Raw genomic sequence first — 24,814 nt, 5'->3', positions numbered from 1 at the left:
TGCTTTCAATGGTCTGTAGAGCTGAATGTTTTTGTCACATCAGCAAATATAACAATGCATGCAAATAAATAAAATAAAATGTGTAGAGTCATCAGTAGCAGGGATCAAGTTGTGTTTCAAATTGTTAACACATTACACAACACCAAAATGTCAAAATATGAGTGACACGCATTTCAGACAAGAACATGGACAGTTCTTTAGCATTTTGAATTTTATATTTTAGTATAGATTTGCATAAAAAAAAACAATCAAGTGGATAATGACTCAGCCCATTTGAACAATGTGCTTTCATATATTTAACATGCATGTGAAAATATATGGTCACATGAAGTAAATATAACAATGGTAGATAAACAGAAGGTTGAAAACCAGAATTCCTGAGGAAGAGCCGTGTGTGAACTTCCCAAGACAGCTTGGATACGATTGTTTTTATGCCCCATGTGCATCATTTCAAAGGACTTTCTGCAAGACCACAATGTTCAGGACAGAGACTGCATGAGGTTTTAATACAAACATGATATACAGCTTCTCAGCATGAGGCCATTATAGTATATATATATATATATATATATATATTGTTAACCATAAGGTTGCCCCTCCCTCACCTGTAGAGTGCAGTAATGAGGAGCACTGACTCACCTCTATACGCTGGGAGTTGACCTTCTTCCCCTTCTTGTTCCAGCTAACCCTCGGCTTGGGGTCACCCGTTGCCTGGCAGACAAAGGAAACCACGCCCCCTGAGACGCCAATCTGGTCGACAGGAACTTTCGTGAACCGTGGTGATGCTGTGGAGGGAGGAAGACAGAGAGAGGTAGAAAGAGAGAGATACATTAGACATAAGCACTGTTCCCTCTAAGCTGCGCGCGTGCGCAATTGCGCACTGCTGACACGCTCTCCACGCACAGAAAATCTGCGCTGCGCACAAAAAAAAAAAATCCAACCTAAATTGAAAATAAAATAAACATGTAACAATTGCACCTGTATGCACCTGTACATGGGTCACCCACTTAACCCGTTGAGCTATATGGGTACTCATGTTTTGTCTTTTTAAAGGTTTAATGATTTAATTAAATGTTTTGTCTTTTTAAAGGTTTAATGATTTAATTAAATGTTTTGTCTTTTTAAAGGTTTAATGATCTAATTAAATGTTTTGCATTTTTAAAAAACGTTTAATAGTGTTCTTGTTTAATTGTATTTTTTTTTAAATGTTTAATGATGGAAAGTATTTCATCTGTAATTTGTAATATTTGTATTTTAAAAATTTTGTTTAATTTCATACTGACATGTACTGTATTTTGTTGAATTATTTAATTCAATATTTTGTCTGTTTAATAGAGTTAAACATTAAATATAATTAAATGATATAAACATTTAATTAGATCATTAAACCTTTAAAAAGACAAAACATTTAATTAAATCATTAAACCTTTAAAAAGACAAAACATTTAATTACAAAATTAAATGTTCAATTAGAAAATTACATCTTAAATTTCTTAATTAGATTATTAAACCTTTAAGAAGACAAAACAATTAATTAAAAAATTAAATGTTTACATAGAAAATTACATCTTAAAGACAATAAAACTTCAAATGGGAATTAAACAGAAAATACAATGAAGCATTTAAAAAGAAAACTAAACATTAAAAGGTGGTATATGTAGATATAATTTAATTGTATTTAATCTTTAACTCTATTAAACAGACAAAATATTGAATTAGATAATTCAACAAGATACAATGCATGTCATTATGAAATTAAACAAAATTTTTAAAATACAAATATTAAAAATTACAGATAAAATATTTTCGATCATTAAACATTTAAAAAATACAATTAAACAAGAAAAATATTAAACATTTTTTAAAAATGCAAAACATTTAATTAGATTATTAAACCTTTAAAAAGACAAAACATTTAATTAAAAAATTAAATGTTTAATTAGAAAATTACATCTTAAATTTCTTAAATCTTCTTAATAAAACTTTTTAAAAGTTTTATTGTATTCATTTTTTTCCTTTGATTTAATTGCTTTTTGTTGTGTAGTTTATTTCTTTAATCTTCTTTTTCTGTCAAGACTTTAACCGCAACCTTAAAAATGAAATAAACCCTTAAATCACAATGAAAATACTTCTGTTGTCACAATCATGAGTTAGTCAATTATTCAGTTTATCAATTCAACTTTATTTGTTTAGCACCTTTCACACAGATGACAAAACTAAACAAGCAAAGAGAAAAAAAACTATGCTAAAACTGTGATTAAAACTCAAAAACATTTAAAAAAAAAAAAAAAAAAAAAAAAAAAGATTTAACATGGTAATAAAATATGTTGTGTCCAGGGGGTGGAGGGAGTTTATTGAAGTCTTCTTGGGCTCACATGGGAAATCATTTAAAATATAAACTTGATATTCAGTCTAAGGAAACTGGAAACTGCAGAGTGACAGAAGAACCAACAATATCTCCTGTTTTCACCTTTAATGAGTCGACTCTTCTTGTGCTTTCAGACCAAAGAACTACAGACTCTTCACAACCTGCTCAAACTCTTGGTACAGGACCTCACCACATGGGTCAAGAAGGTTTCCGTCTCATTTCTACTCTGAAGCTCACCTTCTCAAACTGCTGACAAATGTTTCTGCTGCTCTAAAGTCTGGTCTCCAGAACTTCCTAAAAACTCTCAAAGTCTCTTCTGCTGCAGGTTGCTTTGTAGAACTGTTCCAGAAAACCTCACTAAACCACATGGAGGGGCCTCAAGATAGTCGTCCAAATGAAACCATACAAAAACCAAACTAGTACAACCCAAATGCTAAAGTCTCCTGCAGCCTACCAGAGAACCTCTTTAAACAGAGAATCAGGACAGGAACTCTTACTTTCTGGACAACCAACGTTGGTTCACAAACAAGAATACAGAATGTGTCTGACCAAAAGCCTCTAAAGACTCACTACAGCCAAGATAAAGACACAACTCAGCTGCACCAAATCCACTAATCACTGCAAACATTAGCACCATGTGCTAACTCTGGCTAAAGAACCACATGTACCAAGACAACTATCCAGTACAAAGCCCTAAAACACACCAAGAAACACATTAAAGACGATTTTACTGCTGGAAGCTGCAAGCTAACGCCTAAAGAACAAACTAAAGCAATGGAGCTAAACCCGGTTCAATGGTGCAGAGAAGCAGAGGAAATGTTTGTCTGCAGCCACATAAAGCAGGAAGACACTGAGCTGCTCAGGTGTTCCTGATAACACCAAGCTGCTCAGGTGTTCCTGATAACACCAAGCAGCCACCTGGACAGCCAATAGGAACACAGCTTACTGGAAGTCCAGAGGGCTGGCTTAGTGAAGGAAATTTAGTTTAAAATTGAAGCAGAAAGTTAACAAAGAAAGTTGAAAACCACCTTCTGATACTTGAAATCTCTGAGTTTTCACACAAAGAACACCTGAACATGTCAAACTGGTTCCATAGTAGAACCATCATTGTAAAAACGTCATAGTGTGGTGTGTTGCTCAAAAAACATTAGGACCTGGCTGTCAGGGGACAAACATGTAAGAAACATGAGAACAGAGAGAACCCAACCAGTAGGTCACAGTTTATCATCCCCCAGTCATCTCCTGAAGTCCATATGGTGAGAGACATCTGTATCTGGTTGTTAATTTACCAGAGGATGCTTATAATCATGCTGATGTGGTCTGTACTCTACAGTATTTTAGTGACTCAATAAATGCCTAAGTAGTTTTTTTAAAATGCTTTTTAGTTTTTAATAAACATTTAATAGCCTATATGTAATCAATAAATGGCCTTTGCCTATCTTAAGAAAAACTCACTCAGAACTCTGATATGTTAACAGTACTAAATAAATCAATAAATACATGCATACACACATAAATAAGTTAATACATTAACTGTGTTAAGATAAGATTTAGATTTTTAAAAAAGTAGTTTATGTTTTTGCAGAATCCAGTGTTGCTCACTGGTTGGTCATTACATTTTATTAGTTTGATTTCACTGTTTAAAATGATGCCACCTCTTTTCAGACAGAACCTGTGATAATAAAACAATACAAAATTTTTAGCTCCGTGTTAATAAAGCACTTAAAGCTTTAAGAATGGCTAAATGCTTTTTTCAGAATTAAATATATCACTCCTTAGGTGGTAGTGGCCCCAAGTTCAGTAAAGTTGGAAAGATATTCACAGATTCAGACTTCCAGCATCAATAACTCATTAGATATAGGTTGTCAAAACATAAACGGTGCCTCTTTCCCATTGTTGCAAGGCAGACAATGTGCTACAAGCCCAGTTTTATCAAAAGTAGCTGTCTTTCAAGCTACAGGAATAACATTGGTGTCTATGGAGTGAACAGGGTCCGTCTGCAATTTGCAAAACCGCTGCAACAGTAAAGAGAGACAAATATTCAATAACTTCACTCTTATACATTGTAGTGTCACTAAAATCAATGCAGCCTTCAACTGGCTCCTGTTGTCAAAGTGTTTTAACAGAAATGTAAATGCTGTAATTTGATTCTTTTAATGAACCATGTAACTTGAATGGATGTGATGCTGGTGTGACCACAGTGCACACGTCTGATGTTGCTCACAGTGGTCCAAGGGACGCTCAGGGAGTTTGTGTGTTTGCTCACACTCATGAAAAATTACAGGGAACATTGGACATAAGACAAATGTTGCACCACAGGAGCTAACTCACTTCCTTTAAATACATTTCTTAAAGCATAGATTTCCAAACGTGCAAGTGCATACACCCACACATAGACACCTTAACTCCATAATGTCACCCATGTGCAGACTCCTACTTTATCTCATTCTCACTTTGCATCACACAGCTATGTCTGCTTCTCCTAGAACTGTGTGCAGATCATGGAATTTTCAGGAATTTTGTGCTCATTATTAGTAGCTTAAAGATGTTGCTCCATAGCGAGATAGACTTCAGCTTAGCATACTGCTGGTGCAGTGGCAACACCCTCTGAAAAAAATAAAGTTTGTGTAAACCAGAGATAAACGTGTTCTGTGTTTGCCACACAGAAGATAAACAGTGTTATGAACCACATAGTCAAATCTGAATGTTAAAAAATCTACAAGTAGACACAAAATTTTAAATATAGGTATATGTCAATGGAAGATGCTAAAACCACACCCAGTCGCAGCAAAGATGCAGCCTCTCACACGGTGCCAAAACCCCTAGAACCTGAGAAATAGATGCCCCATACGCAGCTTTATGAAAATTTACAACCGTCAATGTTTGAGCTGCAGAATCCAAATTGGAGTCACAGGACACTGACCCTCCTGAGAATTACAGAAGACCTATGGAATACTGTGCAACCATATTTAAAACTACTGGCCAATGATGATGGAAGGTTTGGCAATTCTAACACTGCATGCTGAAGTAAAACCATAATAATAACAATCAAACGCATGTGGTGGGTGGCGGTTTCTCCCACTTGATTGCAAGTGAACACACCTACCAGGGCCCTGGAGTGTAACCACTTTGATTGCACATGCGAAAAATCTGTCTTCCATTGGTCACACCAGTGCACCTGACATTTAGCAGGTCTATCTCTAAAGTGTTATTTTTTCCCCAACCACATTCTGTGTTATGTTTACTGATGAAGATTCCTCTGCAGCTCTGAGCTCCCGCTGGTTGCTTCATTACACAGTACTGCTGCGCTTCACTCACAGGTGCTTCTATAGTTTGTGGCTCATATGACTGAGTCACCGCAGTTTTGGGTTCTATTTTAGCTTTGTGATGTTTTCTGTTCACGCCGAGTACTGCACATGTTAGTGACAATTGCTCATGCTGGTTTAGCCGAATCTTTTTTCGTTTCATTTGTGCAGGGTAGGCCAGTGAGTAAGTACGTGAAGGAAAAAGTTAGGCCCCCCAATGCAATCACTGTAAAAAGCTAGTGTGAAACAAGGACATCTACTAAAGCCAGCAGATTGCTAGCTATGCCTTTATTCCAAAAAATCATCCTACCTGTGTGGCAGAATTTGCAGAACAGTCCTCATATTTGAATTGCTTAAGGATGCTTGAACAAAGGAGAGGCGGACTGACTTTGTGAAGAGCCATGCTGACAGTGAGTTGAGGATCACCACCAACACTCATCACTGCATTGATTACTGTAAATCAGGTAGTTATACTTCCATCTGAGACAACTAGGATACCTGGTTAATCCACTGTACTGTAACATGGACTTTTAAAAGAATAGCTAGTAAAGGGGAATTTGGTTTCAATCTGACATTGTCTTCAAGTGTTTAAAAGTCATTTTCCTGCTTGATGGAGTGTAGAACTGACAAAGTCGCAATCAGTAGTTCAATTCTCCCATGGATAACACATACTAAACATTTATATGCCCATAGAGCTGAGACCCTTTGGTTAAACTGCCCATCAAAAGTAAGTAATTCTGGTGCTTTTGGAGCTGGAATTTTTTGCTCATGCTTGGGTTGCAGGAGGTTTAAGACAACAAGCCTGATAGAAAGAGAGAAAGAGAGAAAACAGAGTCTCCTGGGGAACTCGTTAAATCTGAATCATACAGATATGTGGGGATGATCAAACGGCCAGCGCATAACGTCAAATTAATAATTAAGGGACCATGGGCCGACACCAGTCTCCAGGCACTGCTAAACACATATGAAGGAGAGTTCCTGCATTCATTATCGGGTAAAGAGAGATAGGGAGTGGGAGAATGTGGAAAAGAGAAATAGTGTGAGACAAGGGAAAGGAAAAGAAGAAGGGTGAGTGTACTGCCTGAGGAAAGCAAGAGGCACCGCATGCAAAGTTCATCCAACTCCCCTAAATAACAACCCAAATGTTTCTGATGCAAATATTTCAATAAGATACACAAACTAACTTAGCTCCTTATTGATGGCTGATTACTCCTGATTTTTTCCCAAGCAGAATGTACTCGCTCTAAAGTCACATATATCATAACAAGCACTACAAGGTATTTCATCATTACAAGAGTGTGCCAATGTAGGAAACACTTAACCTTCATTTTACAAGCAGAAACATCTGCAAATGCGAGATTGTTGCTGAAAGCAACCATATGAGCTCATGCTATCCATGGTTAAATGATGTTTTAAAAAATGCTTTCAGCTAAACACTAATGCTGCTGCAAAGTTATATTTCTTTTATTAATACTAACAGTCAGCAGCCAGAGCTGCCAATTTGTAGATGAGCCATTACTCTTATCTTTCTTTGACTTTTGTCTGCTGTACCACGCTTTGTTCTTTGTAATTTGGTGCATATGCAGCTCAAAGGGTAGAGCACAACACCAACTACTAGGCCAGTGGCAGCTGTGTGAGTCCCATTAAGTGCAACCATGCTAAAATGTGTACATGGTATTACAAGACTTTTTCAGACTTAAAGTGTTAGCTTCATGGTGTATGTGGATAAAATTGTCACATATGATGAAAACATCCTCTGGCGGGCTCTGAGAGTTGGACTTTGACAGACACCACACTGAGCTGAAATAAATCAGCCAAAGGGCAGGGATGAAACGTCGGCTTTTATAAGAAGTATTAAAGGGTTGTGTTGCTGCCTGACAATCATTTTAATGTTGGAAATATTGATTTCAAGTCTTCTGATGTTCAAATGAAAGTGTATTGATTGTTGCATCCTTCAAAATATTTCTTAGCTCTCTTAAATCTCACTCTGCATCTGTTAGAATAACCTCTGGTGAAGCTTCTCACTCAATGGAAAGATTTTCAAGAATGTATAATGTCTTCGAAAGATTTCTGCAACCTCTCAGACCTGTGTTCATATCTCCACATTGCAAGATCTCCTTCTAATAACTGCTACTATAATGCATCCAAAAGCTTGGAAAGCCTGAATTTTGGATTTTATTAATTGTAAATTAAGGTCCCAGCAGCTTCTTAACTTCAGTTGCATTGCATATTACATATATTTTTAGATAAATAAACAAATATCTGTGTCTATAAGGAAAAAAAAGGTTCCTTAGTAGCTTTAGGTGGAGAGGCTGCTTTTAACATGTTTACCTGCACCTACAGCAAACAATTCCATTGTACAGAGTGGTTTATTATGAATACAACACACAAATGCACTATTTCCAAATGTAAACATCAATAATTTGAATTCTCCAAACAAATCCTCTTGTGGAAAAGGAAACTGCTAAAGAGTTGTTCTGTAACAGATGCAACTGATCAAAATCAAAGCATGAAGGATGACCAAATCAAAAAACATATAATCGAAAAGCAGAAAAAAAAACCCAAGTTACTTTGCTTTATGTTTCCCATGAATATAATGGCATATGCTCAAACATATAAAGGTTGCAGTGTGATATAAGCACCTTAGCCTTTCTCTGTCTGCAAGCAGCAGGCCTACTTTATTTGTCTGGTGCATACAATGATCCCTTTTGGCATTTTACACTTACAATTTCCATTATGAAACTACACAACACAGCTTTACACAACTGCGCTCCTCTGCATTTGACCTCCCCTTACAATGTGCCCTCTGTTGAGACAGAAGAGGGATTTACACAGATCAGGCCTGTGGCGGTGGTTCTGCTGAAGGCCAGCATTCTTTGATTAGTTTTCCCCTGGACCATTTGACATTTCCACCCAGCTGCCTTCTCCCTCTCCCTTGCTTCATAGGATGAGAGAGATGTACAATAAATGTGACTGCCTGCATGCCAGTCTGAATTTAACTCCTGACAGATTTAAGATTTCTTTGTAATGTACTGTACATCGTTTTCAGTATTACCTGAGGAAGGTTTGAATAAAGGAAGGCGGCAGGGAGCTGGGAGGAAAAATAGATGAAACGAAAACGAATGACACAGTGGTGAATGACATGATGACATGTGCAGGGGGAGGTAGAGGGGTCAGTGGTAAAGAGAACACTGGAATGGAGAGTAGAGAAGGTGACAAGAGGTCCAGAGAATAGAGGAGATGACGTGAAGAGAGAGTGGAGGACAAAAAGTCCTGAATATTTTATTTAAAAAAAAAAAAAAAAAAGTTCTTGCAACTTTTCCTACTCTTTTTTTTTCTGTTTGCAGTTTAAAATGCCCTTTAACCACACAGACAGCAGGGTGAAATTCACATGTTTTCATGCAGTCAGTCAATACATAGAAGAGGTGTTTTCACAGCAAATTAAGTCTCATTTCTTTTGCTGACAGCCTATAGCAGAGGATTCTCACCTATAGCTGCAAACCTACATTTACTCTGCCTGAATGCATCTTGAAAATTATAGTTCTAAGTCAATACTGTCTGCTGTTTGCTGTTATTGTCACCTTAAGCTGTATTTGACACCGTGGGGTCTCTGTGCCATCCACGCAGCAGACATTTCTAACAATGTGAACTGACCACATTCAGTGCAAGTCTGATGCTTTTGACCCAAGTTTGCAGTGACCCTCTTGTCTAAAACAGCATTCAGTGATGAGAGAAAGAGTGAGCAAGCCTTTGTGCTGTTTCTGAATGACAGTCTAATTTCTTCTGAAAATGGAGCAAAAACTATGTGCCCGTCGGCAAAATGATCAAGTAAAATGCAGCCGAAAACTTCGAACACGGCCACCAAGCCGGCGCTTAGGCCCCACTTAAAGCTTGGCAAAGGAAGCGCAGCTACAAAATGGGTAGTCCTGCTGCTAACTGAGGTGTTTGTGTGTATGTGTAAAGCACACGACGACAGCTGAAAATACACGTATTCATCCCATATTTGACACGTTCAAGTGTCACTGCTGTTGGAGGCTACTCTCTGGGTGTCACTGTTCACGCAGATGTATGTCTAAAAGTGAAATAACTTAAATTTTATTGCAAGCCATAAAATGACATATTTATATTACAGCAAGTATCAAAAAAGATTATAATTTCAGCTTTGCTCTTACAATTGCTGACTTATATGTTATTTCTATCTTTTCTCTTTTCCAAGACTGTTCAAATAATGGGTTTAAAAATGTAGAAATTGTAGCCTAGGCTGAGTAGTTCAAGTTAGGTGATTTATTCAGATCTCTCATTATTTAGTGATTATACAGAAAGAGAATGAATGGTGGCAAAAATTTGTATTATACATGTACTTCTGTGTTTGTGTCCAAGTGTGTGTATACAGAATTTTGCATGATGTGTCCCTGAGTTTGTATGTGTGTTTGTGTATTTATGCACATGCCATCAGACACCACCTGCCACTGGCTGTGGGCCCACGTATGTCTATTATAGTGTAATTACTACAGGTATGCACTGTGTGATTGTGTGAACTCTGATGAGCATAATTAACCTTTTTTTTCAATTTTCTTCAGCTGTGTACCTCTGGGTCTCTGCTGCCAGTTACCACTGACTTTAAGCTATTCATTTTTTCTTTTCTTGAACCTTGCCACACCACCAGTAATTGCAGGGTATAAAAGGTTGAAGGTGTCTGGATTTAAAGCGCTTAAGACTCCGAAATAATGAGGAAAAGCACCGCCCTTAATATGAAATGATTCACAAAGTTTCCTGGTTTTAGTGGAGCCTTTCCTGTAGCTGTACTATAAGCTGGTAGACGATGCCAATCTCATTGTTCATCAAAACCACCAGGCACCTTTGAGTTCAGTGGGTAAAAGTAGCATACAGCCCATTTTCATAACTATAATTTATCTAAATGATCTTCTATTTTTGTGAGGGTTTAATTCCCACTTGTGCCACTTTGTGCCTTGTATAAAAATGTCCACCAAAAAGGGGTGCGTTATGTTACCAGAGATGACATTGAAAGGACATTGCACCTGCAGTGGCCATTTGTCCCTTCCACCAAAGTCCCTCTATTCCCTAAGCTTCCCTCAGACAGACTGAGGTACAGCACTGCCCAGATAAGCACACAAGACCGGTCTTTATCTGCCTGGCAGGGGGACATGGCCTGAGCTAAAATAACCAGCAATGGGGGCCCGGCTATCTTCACAGGGCCCCGAGAATAGAACAGAGCCACACAAACAAGACTGGATAGAAGGAGGGAGAAAGACTCACACAGTGCACACAGACGCTTGTTTAGCTAATACAGCAACCACCTGCTACTGGCCGCTACCTCTGTTGGACCTGATAACGCGGAACACACAAGCACTGTGATTATAAAGTGGCGGCGAGTGGGAGGTGGGAATGTGAATATGAGACGGCTCCATTTACAGTACTTTACTGTTGTCGTTTGGTGTGGTGGGGGAGGCCGGGGGACGGTGGGGGAGGCCGGGGGACGGTGGGGGAGGCCGGGGGACGGTGGGGTGGGGGGGCTGCGAGAGGAGGGTGGGGACTGGCTTTATGACTAATACCGTAATTGATGGAGAAAAGCTTCTCGGGTCATAAATAGGAGCCATTATCCGCTGAATTAGCAGAGTGGGAGACAAAATGATGCACAGCCATTCAGTGATTTGCAGAGAAAGGCAGAGAATTGGTAAAGGGCACTTGTTATCCATCTTGCTACAAATAGGTATCTTTCACAGCACACAGCGCATTTACCAGTGGTGTCTGAAAAGAACATTTGGTACTATTAGATGTATTACAACTAGCAAAGTAATTCCACTTTCTCCTGGCAATCATATGGCAGCCAGGGAAAGGGGTACAATCAGGGTGACGATGCAGATTAGAGTGACATTAATTTAAAGCTTTTTCTAACATTGTACTTGCAGTAAATGACTTGAAAGCGCATAAGTTACTCCACAAATTTTCATCCCACTCGCTGCCACTTTCTCTCAACAGACACTCTATTGGCCGTATGCAGTGCCAGGTATAACCTCAAGCCTATTTTGGTGTGTTTACAAAGTGCATGGGAGCAATATGAACCACTGTGTGTTCCTAATTTAAAGCAGTCGATTTAGTGACGCTAAACTGAGATTAAACTGAATTTTCATATTAGCCAAATAGAAGACGCATGACAGACATGAGCACTGTTAATACCGACTGCTTCGGGGGAAAAAACAGTGAATACAGTGGAGAGATTCAGCAAGACGGCTAGTTTAACTTCAATTTTGCAACTTTGGGGAGTTTCTATTGATAATGATTTGTAAAGCGGTGTAGAGATTTATTAGTTTGCAATATCTACCAAACGGCAACACAAAAAACTCAGCAGGTCACCAACTGTCTGTCTCTCAGTCATGGACCTGACTAAAGAAATAGATCCGAATGTGCCTTCAGGTAAAGGCATGAATAGACACACACAGACCACACACACATACACAAACACAAAGTTGTGTTTCCATGACTTCAGAGCAACATCACATTGACTTGCATTCATTTCCTGGAGACTTATTCTAACCTTAACCATAACCATAACCAGTGCTTGCCTAATCCAAACCTGAGCCTGAAGTTAACCCAAAGCTTCAATCATGTCTTCACCTTAAAATTTAATGAAGAATGTTATGGAGACTAAAAGCACATCCCTATATGGAAGCCAAGTCCCCATAATGTGACTGAGCAAACAGATTTAGGTCCCTACAACATGAGTAATACCCGCCCACCCTCCAGGCCTAAACAACCAAGCCCCATCAATCAGGAGCAATTGTCACAGGCTGCCTGGGCAAGCGCCATCACTATGGAAACCAAGCCTTTACTCTAAAACCGTCTTGCTTTGTCTTGTCTGGAGGTTTTCACACACAATCATTGCCAACGGGCCGGCAGACGAAGGAACAAAACTTGAACCAGGAGAGAAAGACAGAAAGAGAAAAGAAGAAAGGAGAGGGAGAAGTTCGGTTAGTCTGTTGATGGTTTCTGAGGGGAAAATAGCTTGAAAATAAAGACGGACAATTTGGTGGCATCGACACAAGTTGCCGTCAAGGGTTTTGATCTCCAGCAACAGGGCTGGAAACTTTCCTGGTGTCTAATAATGAGATCATCTATCAAATTTATGACAGAAGGCACCACATTTCTTTGATATAATATGAGCTAAATGTGGCCACACTTATAAAAAAAAACTGCACCTGTTAGAAACTAATGTGTGTTTGTACTAGTACTTTCCCTTCCCCCTTCATCTGTTGCTAAGATGCTCTTGACGACGACAGTCCTAATTGTGTTGCTGATGGAGAAACTATGAATAAAATTATACTGGGGAGATGCGACTGAAACTATCTGGACGTGTGCTTAAATAAGCGTGCAAGCTTCGTTAGAACAAAAATTATAATCTAAAATGAGCTGCAGTTGTATTCCACAGAGCATGTTTGGGTCAGATTTTATTCCTATTTAACCCTTACTTTGACTGTCCAAGCTTAAGGGTTAATGAAACAGTTGCTTTTCCAATTAAAACATAAGGAAGAAAGGCCAATTGGGATTTGCTCTTGGGGCAGCTGGAGCACCAAGTGGGCTGTTGTTGCTTGAATTGTGCAGCCAACTCCCATGGCAAAAAAAAAGAAGAAAAAAAAAGAAAGAAAATCGTATAACCTCAAATGGAGTTTGAAAATCACATTTTCCTTTAAACAGATTTATACACAAACCCAAGAATACTTTACCTGTTAGAAGACAAATTTATATTTTTTAAATAATTTCATGTAACAAATCTTGTTTCACTAAAAACACAAGACTCCCTTGAAGGCATTATCACATCTTTCAAAATAATTTAAAAAGTAAGAAATGAAATGATGTGTCTTCATTAGGAAATTCTGTCCCTTGTTATATTACAACAATGATTTCAAAGCCAGTAAGAGATGACTAAAATGCCAAGTTTACGTGCAAATCCTTCGCGATTGCATCATACAGTGTGTCATGTACATTGACTGGGCTCCAGACTGACTCATAGGGCACAGGCTTAGCGGCCCATCAGGGACTTGTGGCAGGATGTGGGAAGCCGGCACAAAAAAAGTTCTGGAGTGTTGGTACCCAGAGGTGAAAACTTTGCCCAACCACACTGCTGTCACAGTGAAGCTGCATTTCTAGAAAGAGTGGCACAGTCGTAATATGCACAAATTGGTCCCACTGAAACCATTGTTGAAGGCTAAAGAAAAAAGTAAAAGACACCGAGTATCCTTCAGCCCAATGGAAATAAATAGACTCGATTCCTCAGAGAGAGGGTGGAAATTAAGCTTAAGTATGTGCCTGATTTCAAAATGGCCATAGAGCGCACAGACAGCAGGTGAAATGAGAACAATTTTGTGTCATTTAGAGACCCACTTGAGGCAATTGACACTTGTTGGCTCATTAAATGAAGAGGACACCTCAAATTGCTGATGGTGTTATAGGTCTGATCAAAACAGAGGACAAGAGAATCAAGAAAATGGAGACAAAACAAGCTTCCATCGCTCCACTGAAAACACAACATAAGCCACTTATAAACACTCACTGTATCTTTCTCTAAATTTAAATCCAAGTGAAGTCACATATAAGGAAAAGCCTTCACCTGTGCAGTCTGAGAGGGAAGGTTTTAAAAATTACCAAGCGAACAAGGCATCAAGGAATATCTTTCTTTTTGAGGGATTCAGAAACCTTTGAAGATCTAAACTTGCTCATAAAAGCAGTGGAGACATTACAATTTTAAAAGCCACCCTGGTGATGGGTTGAACTCTTTTCTATTGGAAGAAGGAAAAAAAATGTAGAGGGATAGCACCTTTCATACACTTCAGTCTCTTGTATTGTTCTGTCAAACTGAGTTCATATAACATCGCTCAAACTGCTGGAGCGTGCTGCTGAAAAGAGGCTAAGAAAGAGAGATGATTGGAGAAAAAAAGAAGAGAATAGATAGAAGCATTGTCATCGGGGCTGCAAGCTTAGAGGAGAACTCTTTGATCCACTGCTGACCAAAACTGGGCTTTTAAAGGCTCATTTTAATACACTGACTTATGCTAAGTGAGGTTGACTGATAATGTTTTATCTTTTTGAGCCAGTTTAATAGGAGACGAGACTCTACTGCATGCTCTCCTTGCAACCACATGAACCACACTGTTAATCAGTTTAAGTTAATTATTTTAATGATGTTTTCTTGTCAACACTTCAGTCATCTTATAATCAGTATGTCTCCAGCAAGCAAGCACATTTCCAGCACATGGTAGTAGTAGTACAGAAAATGAACAGCTAGATGTATATGTACATTTTGGCATTCAGTATGTTTTTGATACGGTCAAAAAAAAAAAAAGCTAAGTAAATAATAGTGTTTGTCTTTTATTTTGAAAAATGTGAACATTCAGCAGTGTCATTGTCCCAAAATATTAACAGTAACTGTGACACTGAAGGCAATCAAATGTTGGGATGGATGCTCCACATTAGACCTTCGCACTAGTGAGTATGAAATTCCATATAAAATTGTGGTACATATTCATGATTAACCTAAATTAACCATTTAAGCCAGCAGTGCAGCTTTACATGTAGATTCACACAAAGTGATACTTTCTTGGTGTGTTTTAGCTGCATTGAAAATGCAGCCACCTGGTGTGTTCTATGGAAACTATCACTGGATGAAACCAGTCAGGGACACATTTAAGGATTTGGCTGTGCATCGAGACTGGACGAGATTAATACAAACTACATATCGTCTTCCCAGTTATCAACACAAACCCTGCTAGCATGATATAACAAACCTAATATATTTGTTTGTGATGTATCATAAATCCGTTTAAAATGCCGAGGTTAATTGATTATTCTAAATTTGCCTGTAGGTGTAAGGACGAGTGTGATTGTTTGCCCTGTTTTAAGTTACTGTTGTGTTCTTAAGTTATTTTCTTGTTTTACTATGAAGCACTTTGGTCACCCTTTGAACATGTTGTAAAAGCGTAAAATTTTAACCAACCCATGATGTTCCCCTAAACCTAACAAATTATTTTTGGTTGCTAAACTCAATTAAGCTTCTGGCATGTACTTATCATTGTGAAAGTGTCAACCAAATCATGCTATTTTTTGAAACCTACCCACATAGCTTTGGTGCTTAAGACTAGTCAAAGCGAGTGTGTAAACTGAAAAAAAACAAAGACTCAACACTAAACATCAGCTGAAGAACAATAGTTTCATGTGAGACGTGAATCATAGTCTCACATAGTTCCTCTTGCTGAGTTATGCCTCCATCATGGCCTCCCACCTCTTTGTGTTGGACTTTGTGGCTCCTTGGAGCTGAAAGTCTTTCATACTACGTCAAATGTAAGATCATACACCTGTTTCAAAACAATATTACATTTCTTTCAAAATGTGGACTATATTGTAGTTTAGTTATGTAGTAATATAGTTCTGTGAGGACAGAGTTGACTAAAGCTGATGAACAACAACTGGTCCATTTATATAATGCTTTGGACACCTGAAACCCATATGTGCAACAAGTTCACATAAAGAGGATACTGGTTTTCTTTTGGCAAGTTCCTCAGATTGTCAGTGATGATTAATTCTGACTTAAGAATACTGTTGATTTCATGCACTGCAAAACGGGGTTGATGTGTCCCAAAAAAGGATTTTATTATGAAGAGAAGATGTTTTTTTGCATTACTAAATTATAATGCACCCCTCTGCCATTTGTGTGTGTACAGCTCGGAGAATTCAACCTTTAGCCAGCACCAACAAGCTACTTGAAGCAGAAATTCATGTCTGGAACTCAATTAAAAATTAACTTGCTTTCCTCTCGTTTGACAGAGTGAAAAATAACAGTACATAGAGTGAAACATGGGACTCGGCATGCAACAGCAGGGTGCACACAAAATTGAATTTGATAGAATTAACTTGACAGTCTAGGCTCAAACATAATTTGAGTGAGGAAAGATAAGGAGTGAGTGAAGAAAAAAGAAAGACAAAGAGCAAAAGGAGAGAAACAAGAAGCGAGAAACAGAGGAGCGAAGATGTAAAGAATGAGAACAAGAAAATAAGAGGTCCACTAAGGGGCTTCATTTTTTTTTTCCAATTGCAGGTTTCAAAGGAATATAAATAATTGAACACCCTCACCTCATCACTGTGAGTTCTGGCCAATTACTATTAGAAGTTCTTTGCCAAAATGCCACTGTTGGGAAAGGCCAAAAAAGGACGAGGAAGAAATGAGTAGAAGGTGAAATGCCCCTCAAAAAAATCACAACAAATAACTCAGTCTACCTGTCCAAAAACCAAAATACCAATACATATTTAAAGATGGTGTCACTTAATTCAAGAAAAGTCAGGGAAGTGCTATATAGTGAAAAATGAATGACAAAGTTTTGTGCTTTTTGCATAAAACTCGGGGGGAAAATATGAACATTGGCAGGATAAAACCACAGGCATAAAGGGGAATAATCGGGGGAAATAGGATAGTAACTCAAAATAGTGCTTCTTCTTGATAAAATACAGCAGCTGAGAAAAAAGAATCCCCATGTGACTTTTTAAGACAAGACCTGAAGATCCAATGACAAAACTAAGGGAGTTGTCACAATAGGAATTGGTAATAGTGGCATTGCCGTTACAGCTCAAGTTTGTCCAGATGGGGATTCCACAGTATAAGCAAGACGTGAGCGGTATGTAAGTGTTACTGAAGCATTTGACTGGTTTCGTTCTGCACCGAAGGGCGTTTCTGTCTTCAGATCCAACTGGGTGTTTGCCTGCTCGCTGCCTTTCAGAGAAGTGAATGGGTGGACAAAGTGTCTTCACCAAACCAATGGATGTAGAGCTCATGAACTAATATTCTCTACAAAAACACAACCTTTCAGTTGTTTAATTTATATATATATATATATATATATATATATATATATATATATATATATATATATATATATATATGTAAAATCGCTCTTGTTCTTTTAACCAATACTGTCTAGTACACTTTTTTACATATTTTACACTTACAATTTTGATTAATTATTACTGCACTGAACTGCGCTGGTCGTATTATTAGTGTGTGTACGACACAAATAATTAGCTTGATTAAATAGTTATTTAATGCTTATCTTTATTTATCTATATATTTATTGACTATCTATATTTAAATGTTATTTATGGACTCATGAAAGACACACAGTTTGTTTGAGCTGAAAAAGGCTTAAACAAACACTAAAAATCTATATCCGCATTTCAAAAAGTAAACAAATTTACTGTTGGGTTTACTTGTAAAATGAATGCATGACACTGCCATCTAGTTTCACAGCCATGCTTCAACAAATGTGATAGTTCTATAATCCAATCAATATGCTACAGCCACCTACAACACAGCTCAGGTGACACTCCACACATTAGTATAATTCTGCCTTTGCACACACACGCACAACTGTGTGTACTTGAACACAAATGTATGCAAACGCGTAGACAAATACAGACACACACACAAGCCGTGCATTATGATGGTTGGGGTTGCAGGATTTATTGAGCCATATATCTTTCTCTTTTGATTAAAAATGTCTCCTTCTCACAGTGATTTATGAGTGTAAATAAAAGGAATGGAGGGCAGAGAGAGAGAGAGCGAGCGAGCGACGGAGAGAGAGCAAGGGAAGTGAGAGGAAGGGATGACATCATGCTTTCAGATGGGCTTTTCTGCAAAACGGTTGCATCCTTTCAGTCCACCAAGTGGGAGTGAAAATAATTGGACAACTGCACTACTGGGCTGAGTGTGTGCATGTGTGTGCGTGTGTATGTGGTTGTGCACATGGAGGTGAAAGACAATCAGAGTGAGCAAAAGGAAGGTAGTCTGTGCATGTGTGCATATATTTGCACACACGAGTGGCAACACTGTGAGGCCCCCCAATAGAGATGAGAAGGAAGAGTGAGACACTGTGTGCATTGCCAGAAAGAGGGGAGAAGGGGGAAAAGAAGTGTGAACATAAGAAAGGGACAATGAGACAGAGTGAGGGAGCCTGATAAAAACAGCAATCATATCTACAGGCAGAGTTAGACAAAGGCTGGCAGATACTGACAGATGGGGAGAGAGCCCTACTGTTGTGAGGGAGAGAGAGGGAAAGCTAATCTCCATTAAGATGAAGCAGACTGCACTGAATGTTATTTAAACCAGGGAGAGCAAACAGAGGCTGCAAGAAGAGAGAAACTGAGTCCTCACATCCAGCGGGCAAAAGAACTGAAGAAACATTTTTATATGCACCATGTTAAGAGGAGAAGCTTTTACACATTTGCTTTTCTGTCATGAATATGTGGTCTTAGAGTCAGCAAGACAGAAAAGGCAAAAAAAGGAAGAGAACAAAGACATCTGTCTGACATCTGTCTGAGTGGAATTTCATATATATATATATATATATATATATATATATATATATATATATATGTATATGTATGTGTGTGTATATATATATATATATATATATATATATATATATATATATATATGTGTGTGTGTGTGTATTTGCCAGCTGAGCTGAAAGACACTCCAATTACGCAACCAGACACTCAAACCACCATGCAATCAAAGGTAGACAGTTCTGTAGCAACATAAGAAAAAAATCAAGTGGTCCTCGTGTTATCATGAACCTTTGAGAAGAAAATCACTGAATGTCAAAGCTGTGACTGATGTCAAGATAGACACTGCGAACAAGGTGAACATGCAATTTATCTTGCAAATTACCTAAGATAGACAGAAAAATCAGACATGACTCAACTTTCTCTAAATTTCAGCACCTACACAGTTTGACAACATGCCTGAAATGTCAAACTGGCTGAATTAGTTGATATTTTTAAATGGCATTTCAAGATCCGTTTTTATTCTCTTGCTCACTATTTTTGATGAGTTTTGTCACTTTTAATCCTCCTTTCATTGTACAAGCGTTGCAGCAAAAGCAGCACAGTCGAGGAGGGAGGTGATCCAGTCAAAACGAGACAACGTTACGCCCCTCGACACATGCAGTAAATCAACAAATATATACGTAACATGTTGCACAAAGAATGAATGTACAGTCAGCTGACACGTGCACGCAAACAGGCGCAGTCTTGTCATACTCCAAGGCTATTGCACACAAAGATCTAGAGGCATATACACAAAGACGCACACACATTTCCCACCTTCAATGCATATATAATTCTCTTACATTCTCATCAACACACTCACCTACACGCTCACACACACAGGATTTGCAAACAATGAAACCCAGGGGGAAGCCTCCCTACCTCGCCATCACTCTTGTTCTATTTCTCTGCAGAGCCTCATCTTTGTTTTGTCTCCTTAATGCTGCTCTAAGCCCATCTTAACGGGGAAATGGTGCAGAACAAATCCTAAGCAGGAGTTGACAGGGTGGGATAAGAGACTACCGACGTTCCCCTTTTACTAACATGGGAAGTTACGGAGGACAATATATACAGACAGACATCATGCCTGAATGGTAAATATTTGGAGATATTAATGTTTTAAAATTGTCTGGGTGGTGCTGATTGATAGCCAAGAAAAAAATTATATCAAAACTGACTGATATCCATCCTCACTTACAGTAGGAGTGTCAGTTTAGTACCTAAAATCCAAATACATGTGCAACAATTGCAAATGTGCAAAAGTATTTCAGCCATATTTTTCAATTGTCTTTCATGTGCATTTATAAGAAAATTTCAATTAGCACATCTGTCTATACAAGCTGCATTTTATACACGTAACTACAGTGATTGCAAAGCACAAGGGACCTACAACTCAATACTGAGCATCAATGTCTGTTGTGCAAATGCACATAGATCAGTTGAGTAGCTCCTGCCCTGCTAATGTGCTGCTCTTCCTACAGCTTCTATACAGATGTAGCTTCCAAGTAAAATCTACCTCCTGACACCACAGTGCAATACCTTTGTTGAAGCAGAAGCAGAAAAACTATATAAACTTTGATGCTAAATTCTCTGTTAAAAATAGGTTCTCAATACATACAGTAAATGCATGTTTCAATGCACACACTATAAACATATCTGAAAGGGCAGCAGCAAAAATATGAAGGAAATGGTCACCAAATTTTTGCCAACGTCAATTTCAGATTTCTGTAGAAATCCTCGGTTTCTCGTGTGTTATATATAAAAGAGGAACCTTCAAAACGAGTTGCCCAGGAAAGATGAGACGTTATCAGCAGCAGTGTAATTGATCATTATCCAGGTACTTACATAAGGCGTGGGAGCCAGTGAGCAGCGGTGATAGCAGCAGAGTGGTCACAGGCAGCAGGAGTGGCAAGGAGAGGCGCAGGGCACCACTGGTGGCCATCGTGGCTCCGGCAGGGAAGGGGGGGCAGGGGAGGGCAGGGTGGGACGAATCTTCGACCTGGCTGGAGAGCCGAGGCCCCGGCTGCGCTGGGAAGTCTGGGGTCTTCACGCAGGACGGCTTGGCACTCTGCAAAAAGACAGAGACACAGAAAAATTAATAAATGCATGTATTTTTGTTTACTGTTCTTTCTTATGCAAGGACCACGATACTGTGTTTCAGCAACACCCAGCTTCTCTGTAATAGTTTCCTTCATTTCTACCTACATGTGACACATCTTAACATCCAGTACACAGAGATAAACCACTGCTTGTGCACAGGAACACTGAACAAATATAGTAATTTGATTGTTGCAACAGTTCTAGACGGAACAAAAACACCTACACGTAATGGCGCCAAACTATATGTATTACTTCTGAGCATCTGACAGGCAACTCTTAGTCAGAGCGACTCGCAGTTCCAAGGTGGTAGTTTTACCCATATCAACAGGACATGTGACTTCTGATAAACACACATGACAATGACATTCTGCTGCACTTTTCACTACCCCGTTACTCCGCCTGACACGTAAATGGCTGTAAGGTAATAAGGCATCAGTAAACTACTGGAAGCGAAAGTGTCACATCCTCCACAACCTGTAACCTTCCCATCTCACAAGCAGCATCTCCTCACATCCCTTAATTAGCAGGGCAGTCACTGTTTTCACTCCTTTTTTTCCTTCCTAATCGCCTGATCTTGTCATTATTTGCTGAACTCATTGCCTTGTAATTACACAGGCAACCCAATGATATTCCAGGCATCATCTCTTTGTTTTAGTCAAATTGCCATTAATCCCCCCCAAACTGCACAAAGGGACCGACTGCACACACGCACAGACACACACTCCGGTTGCTTCATTGATATGGCTGCTGCACCACGGAGCCACCAACGAGTGGTTATACATACTCTTGAATTAAAAAGAAATGAATAAACAGACATAGAAAGAGAGAGGTGAGAGAAATCCATGACATAGTTGTAATGAGTATGATTTATTTTTTTCTTTTAAATGTGCATCACATTCAGTTGACGCAATTTCAGAAATGTGCGAGCAGGTATAAGGACAGGGATATTCGAACAGGAAGCAATGCCTGCCTAAGCAATCAAGCAGTGAATATGAAAACCACCAAACCGTCCACTCTCAGAGGACCCAGATCACAGGACAAAGAGTCGAGCTCCTGTGTCAAAAAGCATCTGCCCTGCTTTAGTGTCCTTGTGCCAGACAATGAACTCCCTCAATCTCCGGGGATCCCATTCCTCGCCTCACCACATGAAGGGTGAGGGCGATTCTCTAGAAGGGAGATTAATTACCTGAACACTAGGTGGCTAACAGGGCACAATAGCACAAACTGTGCAGACAGTATGCAGATTATTATAATTTGTTTTCCTTAGTAATCTAGATGGTAAAGATAATATACTGTCAACACAGGTTTGCCATTTTGATCCTCGAAACAGTCACTTTTCAAACCCTCACTTTCTACACACTGCTAGTTGTTTTTGACAAGAGTGTCAGTGGCTGAAACGTGAAATGAATGTACTTCAAAAATAGCCTTGTAAACTGACAACCTCGATCATTCAGTTGCAATTATGGTCAGAGGCACATTGGTCAAAAGAAAGTGACTTTACAGGCTGCCATTGAAAAGCAGGGATACATCAATGTAATTTTGAAACTACCTGACTTAAAATACATTTGAGTGGTAACACTGGGAGTAAAAATGGGGGCAAAACTGACTAAAGCTAAATCTACAACAGCTGAGATCACCTTCATTCAATAAAATAAAATGATTATACAAATAAAAGCATAGTTTAAATCACTTATAACAACTTTTATCTCTAACTTTGTAATTTTGTCAATTGTATCAAGCTGCTAAATTGTCAAAAGATTTAAAAGGTTAATGTTATGCTGCTGTTTTACAGGGCTTTATGTACTTGGCAGTGGCCTTGCGAGAGGCAGAAAACCACAGCTAATTGCAGTGTAACCCAGCACCTCAGACAGACGGCATATAAAAGTGCCCCACCCTTCACAACTACTACACTAAGCTCCTCAACTGGCATTAAAAAAAAACTCAGCAAACACATCCAGCTGCAGGCAGAATAAAAACCGCAAACGCATACAGCAAAACCCATATATGCCACAAAACCTATTCACCTCTAAACACACACTGTTTTTTTTCATTACATACGTAATTCAAACAGAGAAATTGAAGAACACGTGAAACGGACGCACTTACACAAACACAAAGGGAGAGATCAACAATGGATCTTTTGTGGCGACAGCGTGTCAAGAAAGAGTGGGTGTTTTTCAGAAGCTCATCTCATCTTTCAACACAATACTACACACACACGACCAACATGTGTGTCCCTGTTTGTTGTTTTTTTTTCATCTTCCTTTTCCTTGGCCTAGAGGGCAGGTGATATTGCTGAGAAGTGAGGGAAATACAGAAACATGAATACAGAGAATAAGGGAGTATCACATTGTCTAGGGGACTTGTGAATGATGCCCCTATTGTTCTGAGTGTAAACATTGGTGGAGGTAGAGGGAATCTCGCATGCCTGTAGGGAATTACTCTATGTCTGCTCACAAGATGCCTAGGTTATGATTTATGGCCCTCCCCCTAGGGCACGGCTTTCTATCTCCACCTTTGGTTGCTATATAAACTTCGCAACACAATTACAACGTCTATTGTTGTTGAACAGCCAACATAACCTAAGGTCATGTGTGGGCTTCGGTTTAACCATAGATACCGTCTACAATGCTTGGTGCTGCCTGCTTTTGTCAGTCGTGCATAAAAGACAGAATAGAAGAAGAGAGAAGTTTACATAGAACAAATACATACAAGCCTACACTTATTTTAAAGGGATTTGGGAGGCTAAAAAAGCGCCAAAGTAAACTGAAATGTAACTTGTTAATTGCATAAAATTTCCATGAGTGTCTGAAAGTTGCATATGGCAATCATTTGCTTAAAATTAAAGACAGGATATGGAAATCACAGCATGTTTCTCCGGTTAAGAGCACCTCCATGGGGGCAGCTCTTGCTAAAAAACTTTTCTTACTTTCCTTGTAGAAATTGGCAGAGGAATAATAGACAGTTTAGCATTCTGGCAATACTACCTGAGAAGCCGATCGATTGATAAACCCTCAGCTGCTCCCACATTATAGGCTGTAATCAGGAGGAAACTGCTAATGATCAAGTTTTAGATATTCCAATGGGACTTGGATGACTGCATCAATTTGCATATTAGTATATTTGCACTAGTTTACATTAGTGAGCATGTTGAACAAAGAAAAGGCCTGCTAACCCACCTAAGCAGCTTTTAGTAACGTGCTGTATCATGTATCGACATTTATCAGCACAAATGTTACAACAGAATTACATCTTACTTGCGCAACTTGGATATTAATTTTACTCTAACATTTAACATATCAAACAGCTTTAAAAAAGAACTGAAAAAATGCTTTTCTTTTTCTAATTAAAATTTGCATTCATACAGTGGCACAGTCAAGTGACTATTCATTAAGCTCTATACTATTCCCACTGATGGGCAATGAATATATTTTGAAGCTAGAACTTTTTATCCCCTGTGAAAACTGCCCATCACTCCAGATATTAACCCGGTGCCAGACTTCAGTAATTACACCTAAAATGGCAGCACAATTTCCACTGAGTGGTGGCAGTCACTGGCTATCAGGGACTCTCACTTTGACATGGTCAAGGTTTAAATTCAGCTCGTTTCCCCATGCAATATTGATACTAATGCATTTGATTACTGAGATTG

The 24,814-nt window shown here is 38.8% G+C and overlaps 1 protein-coding gene across 13 annotated transcripts in view; it reads right to left on the bottom strand.

Annotated features, from left to right (window-relative positions):
* ptprsa (protein tyrosine phosphatase receptor type Sa) overlaps nucleotides 1-24,814 on the bottom strand; it is a 233,913-nt gene that overhangs the window by 113,059 nt on the left and 96,040 nt on the right. For all 13 annotated transcript variants that reach the window (XM_055018735.1, XM_055018732.1, XM_055018752.1 and 10 more), the window contains 2 exons: nucleotides 20,908-21,130; nucleotides 640-785 (listed from right to left, as the gene is read on the bottom strand). In XM_055018735.1, the coding sequence (XP_054874710.1) occupies nucleotides 640-785; nucleotides 20,908-21,004 (243 nt within the window). In that variant the 5' untranslated portion in view covers nucleotides 21,005-21,130. The remainder of the gene's footprint in view (nucleotides 1-639; nucleotides 786-20,907; nucleotides 21,131-24,814) is intronic.

Source organism: Amphiprion ocellaris, chromosome 2 (genome assembly GCF_022539595.1).
Source record: "Amphiprion ocellaris isolate individual 3 ecotype Okinawa chromosome 2, ASM2253959v1, whole genome shotgun sequence".
NCBI classification, from domain to species: domain Eukaryota; kingdom Metazoa; phylum Chordata; class Actinopteri; family Pomacentridae; genus Amphiprion; species Amphiprion ocellaris.
Note: the sequence above shows the minus strand (reverse complement) of the source record. Positions and strands in the feature narration are given on the sequence as shown.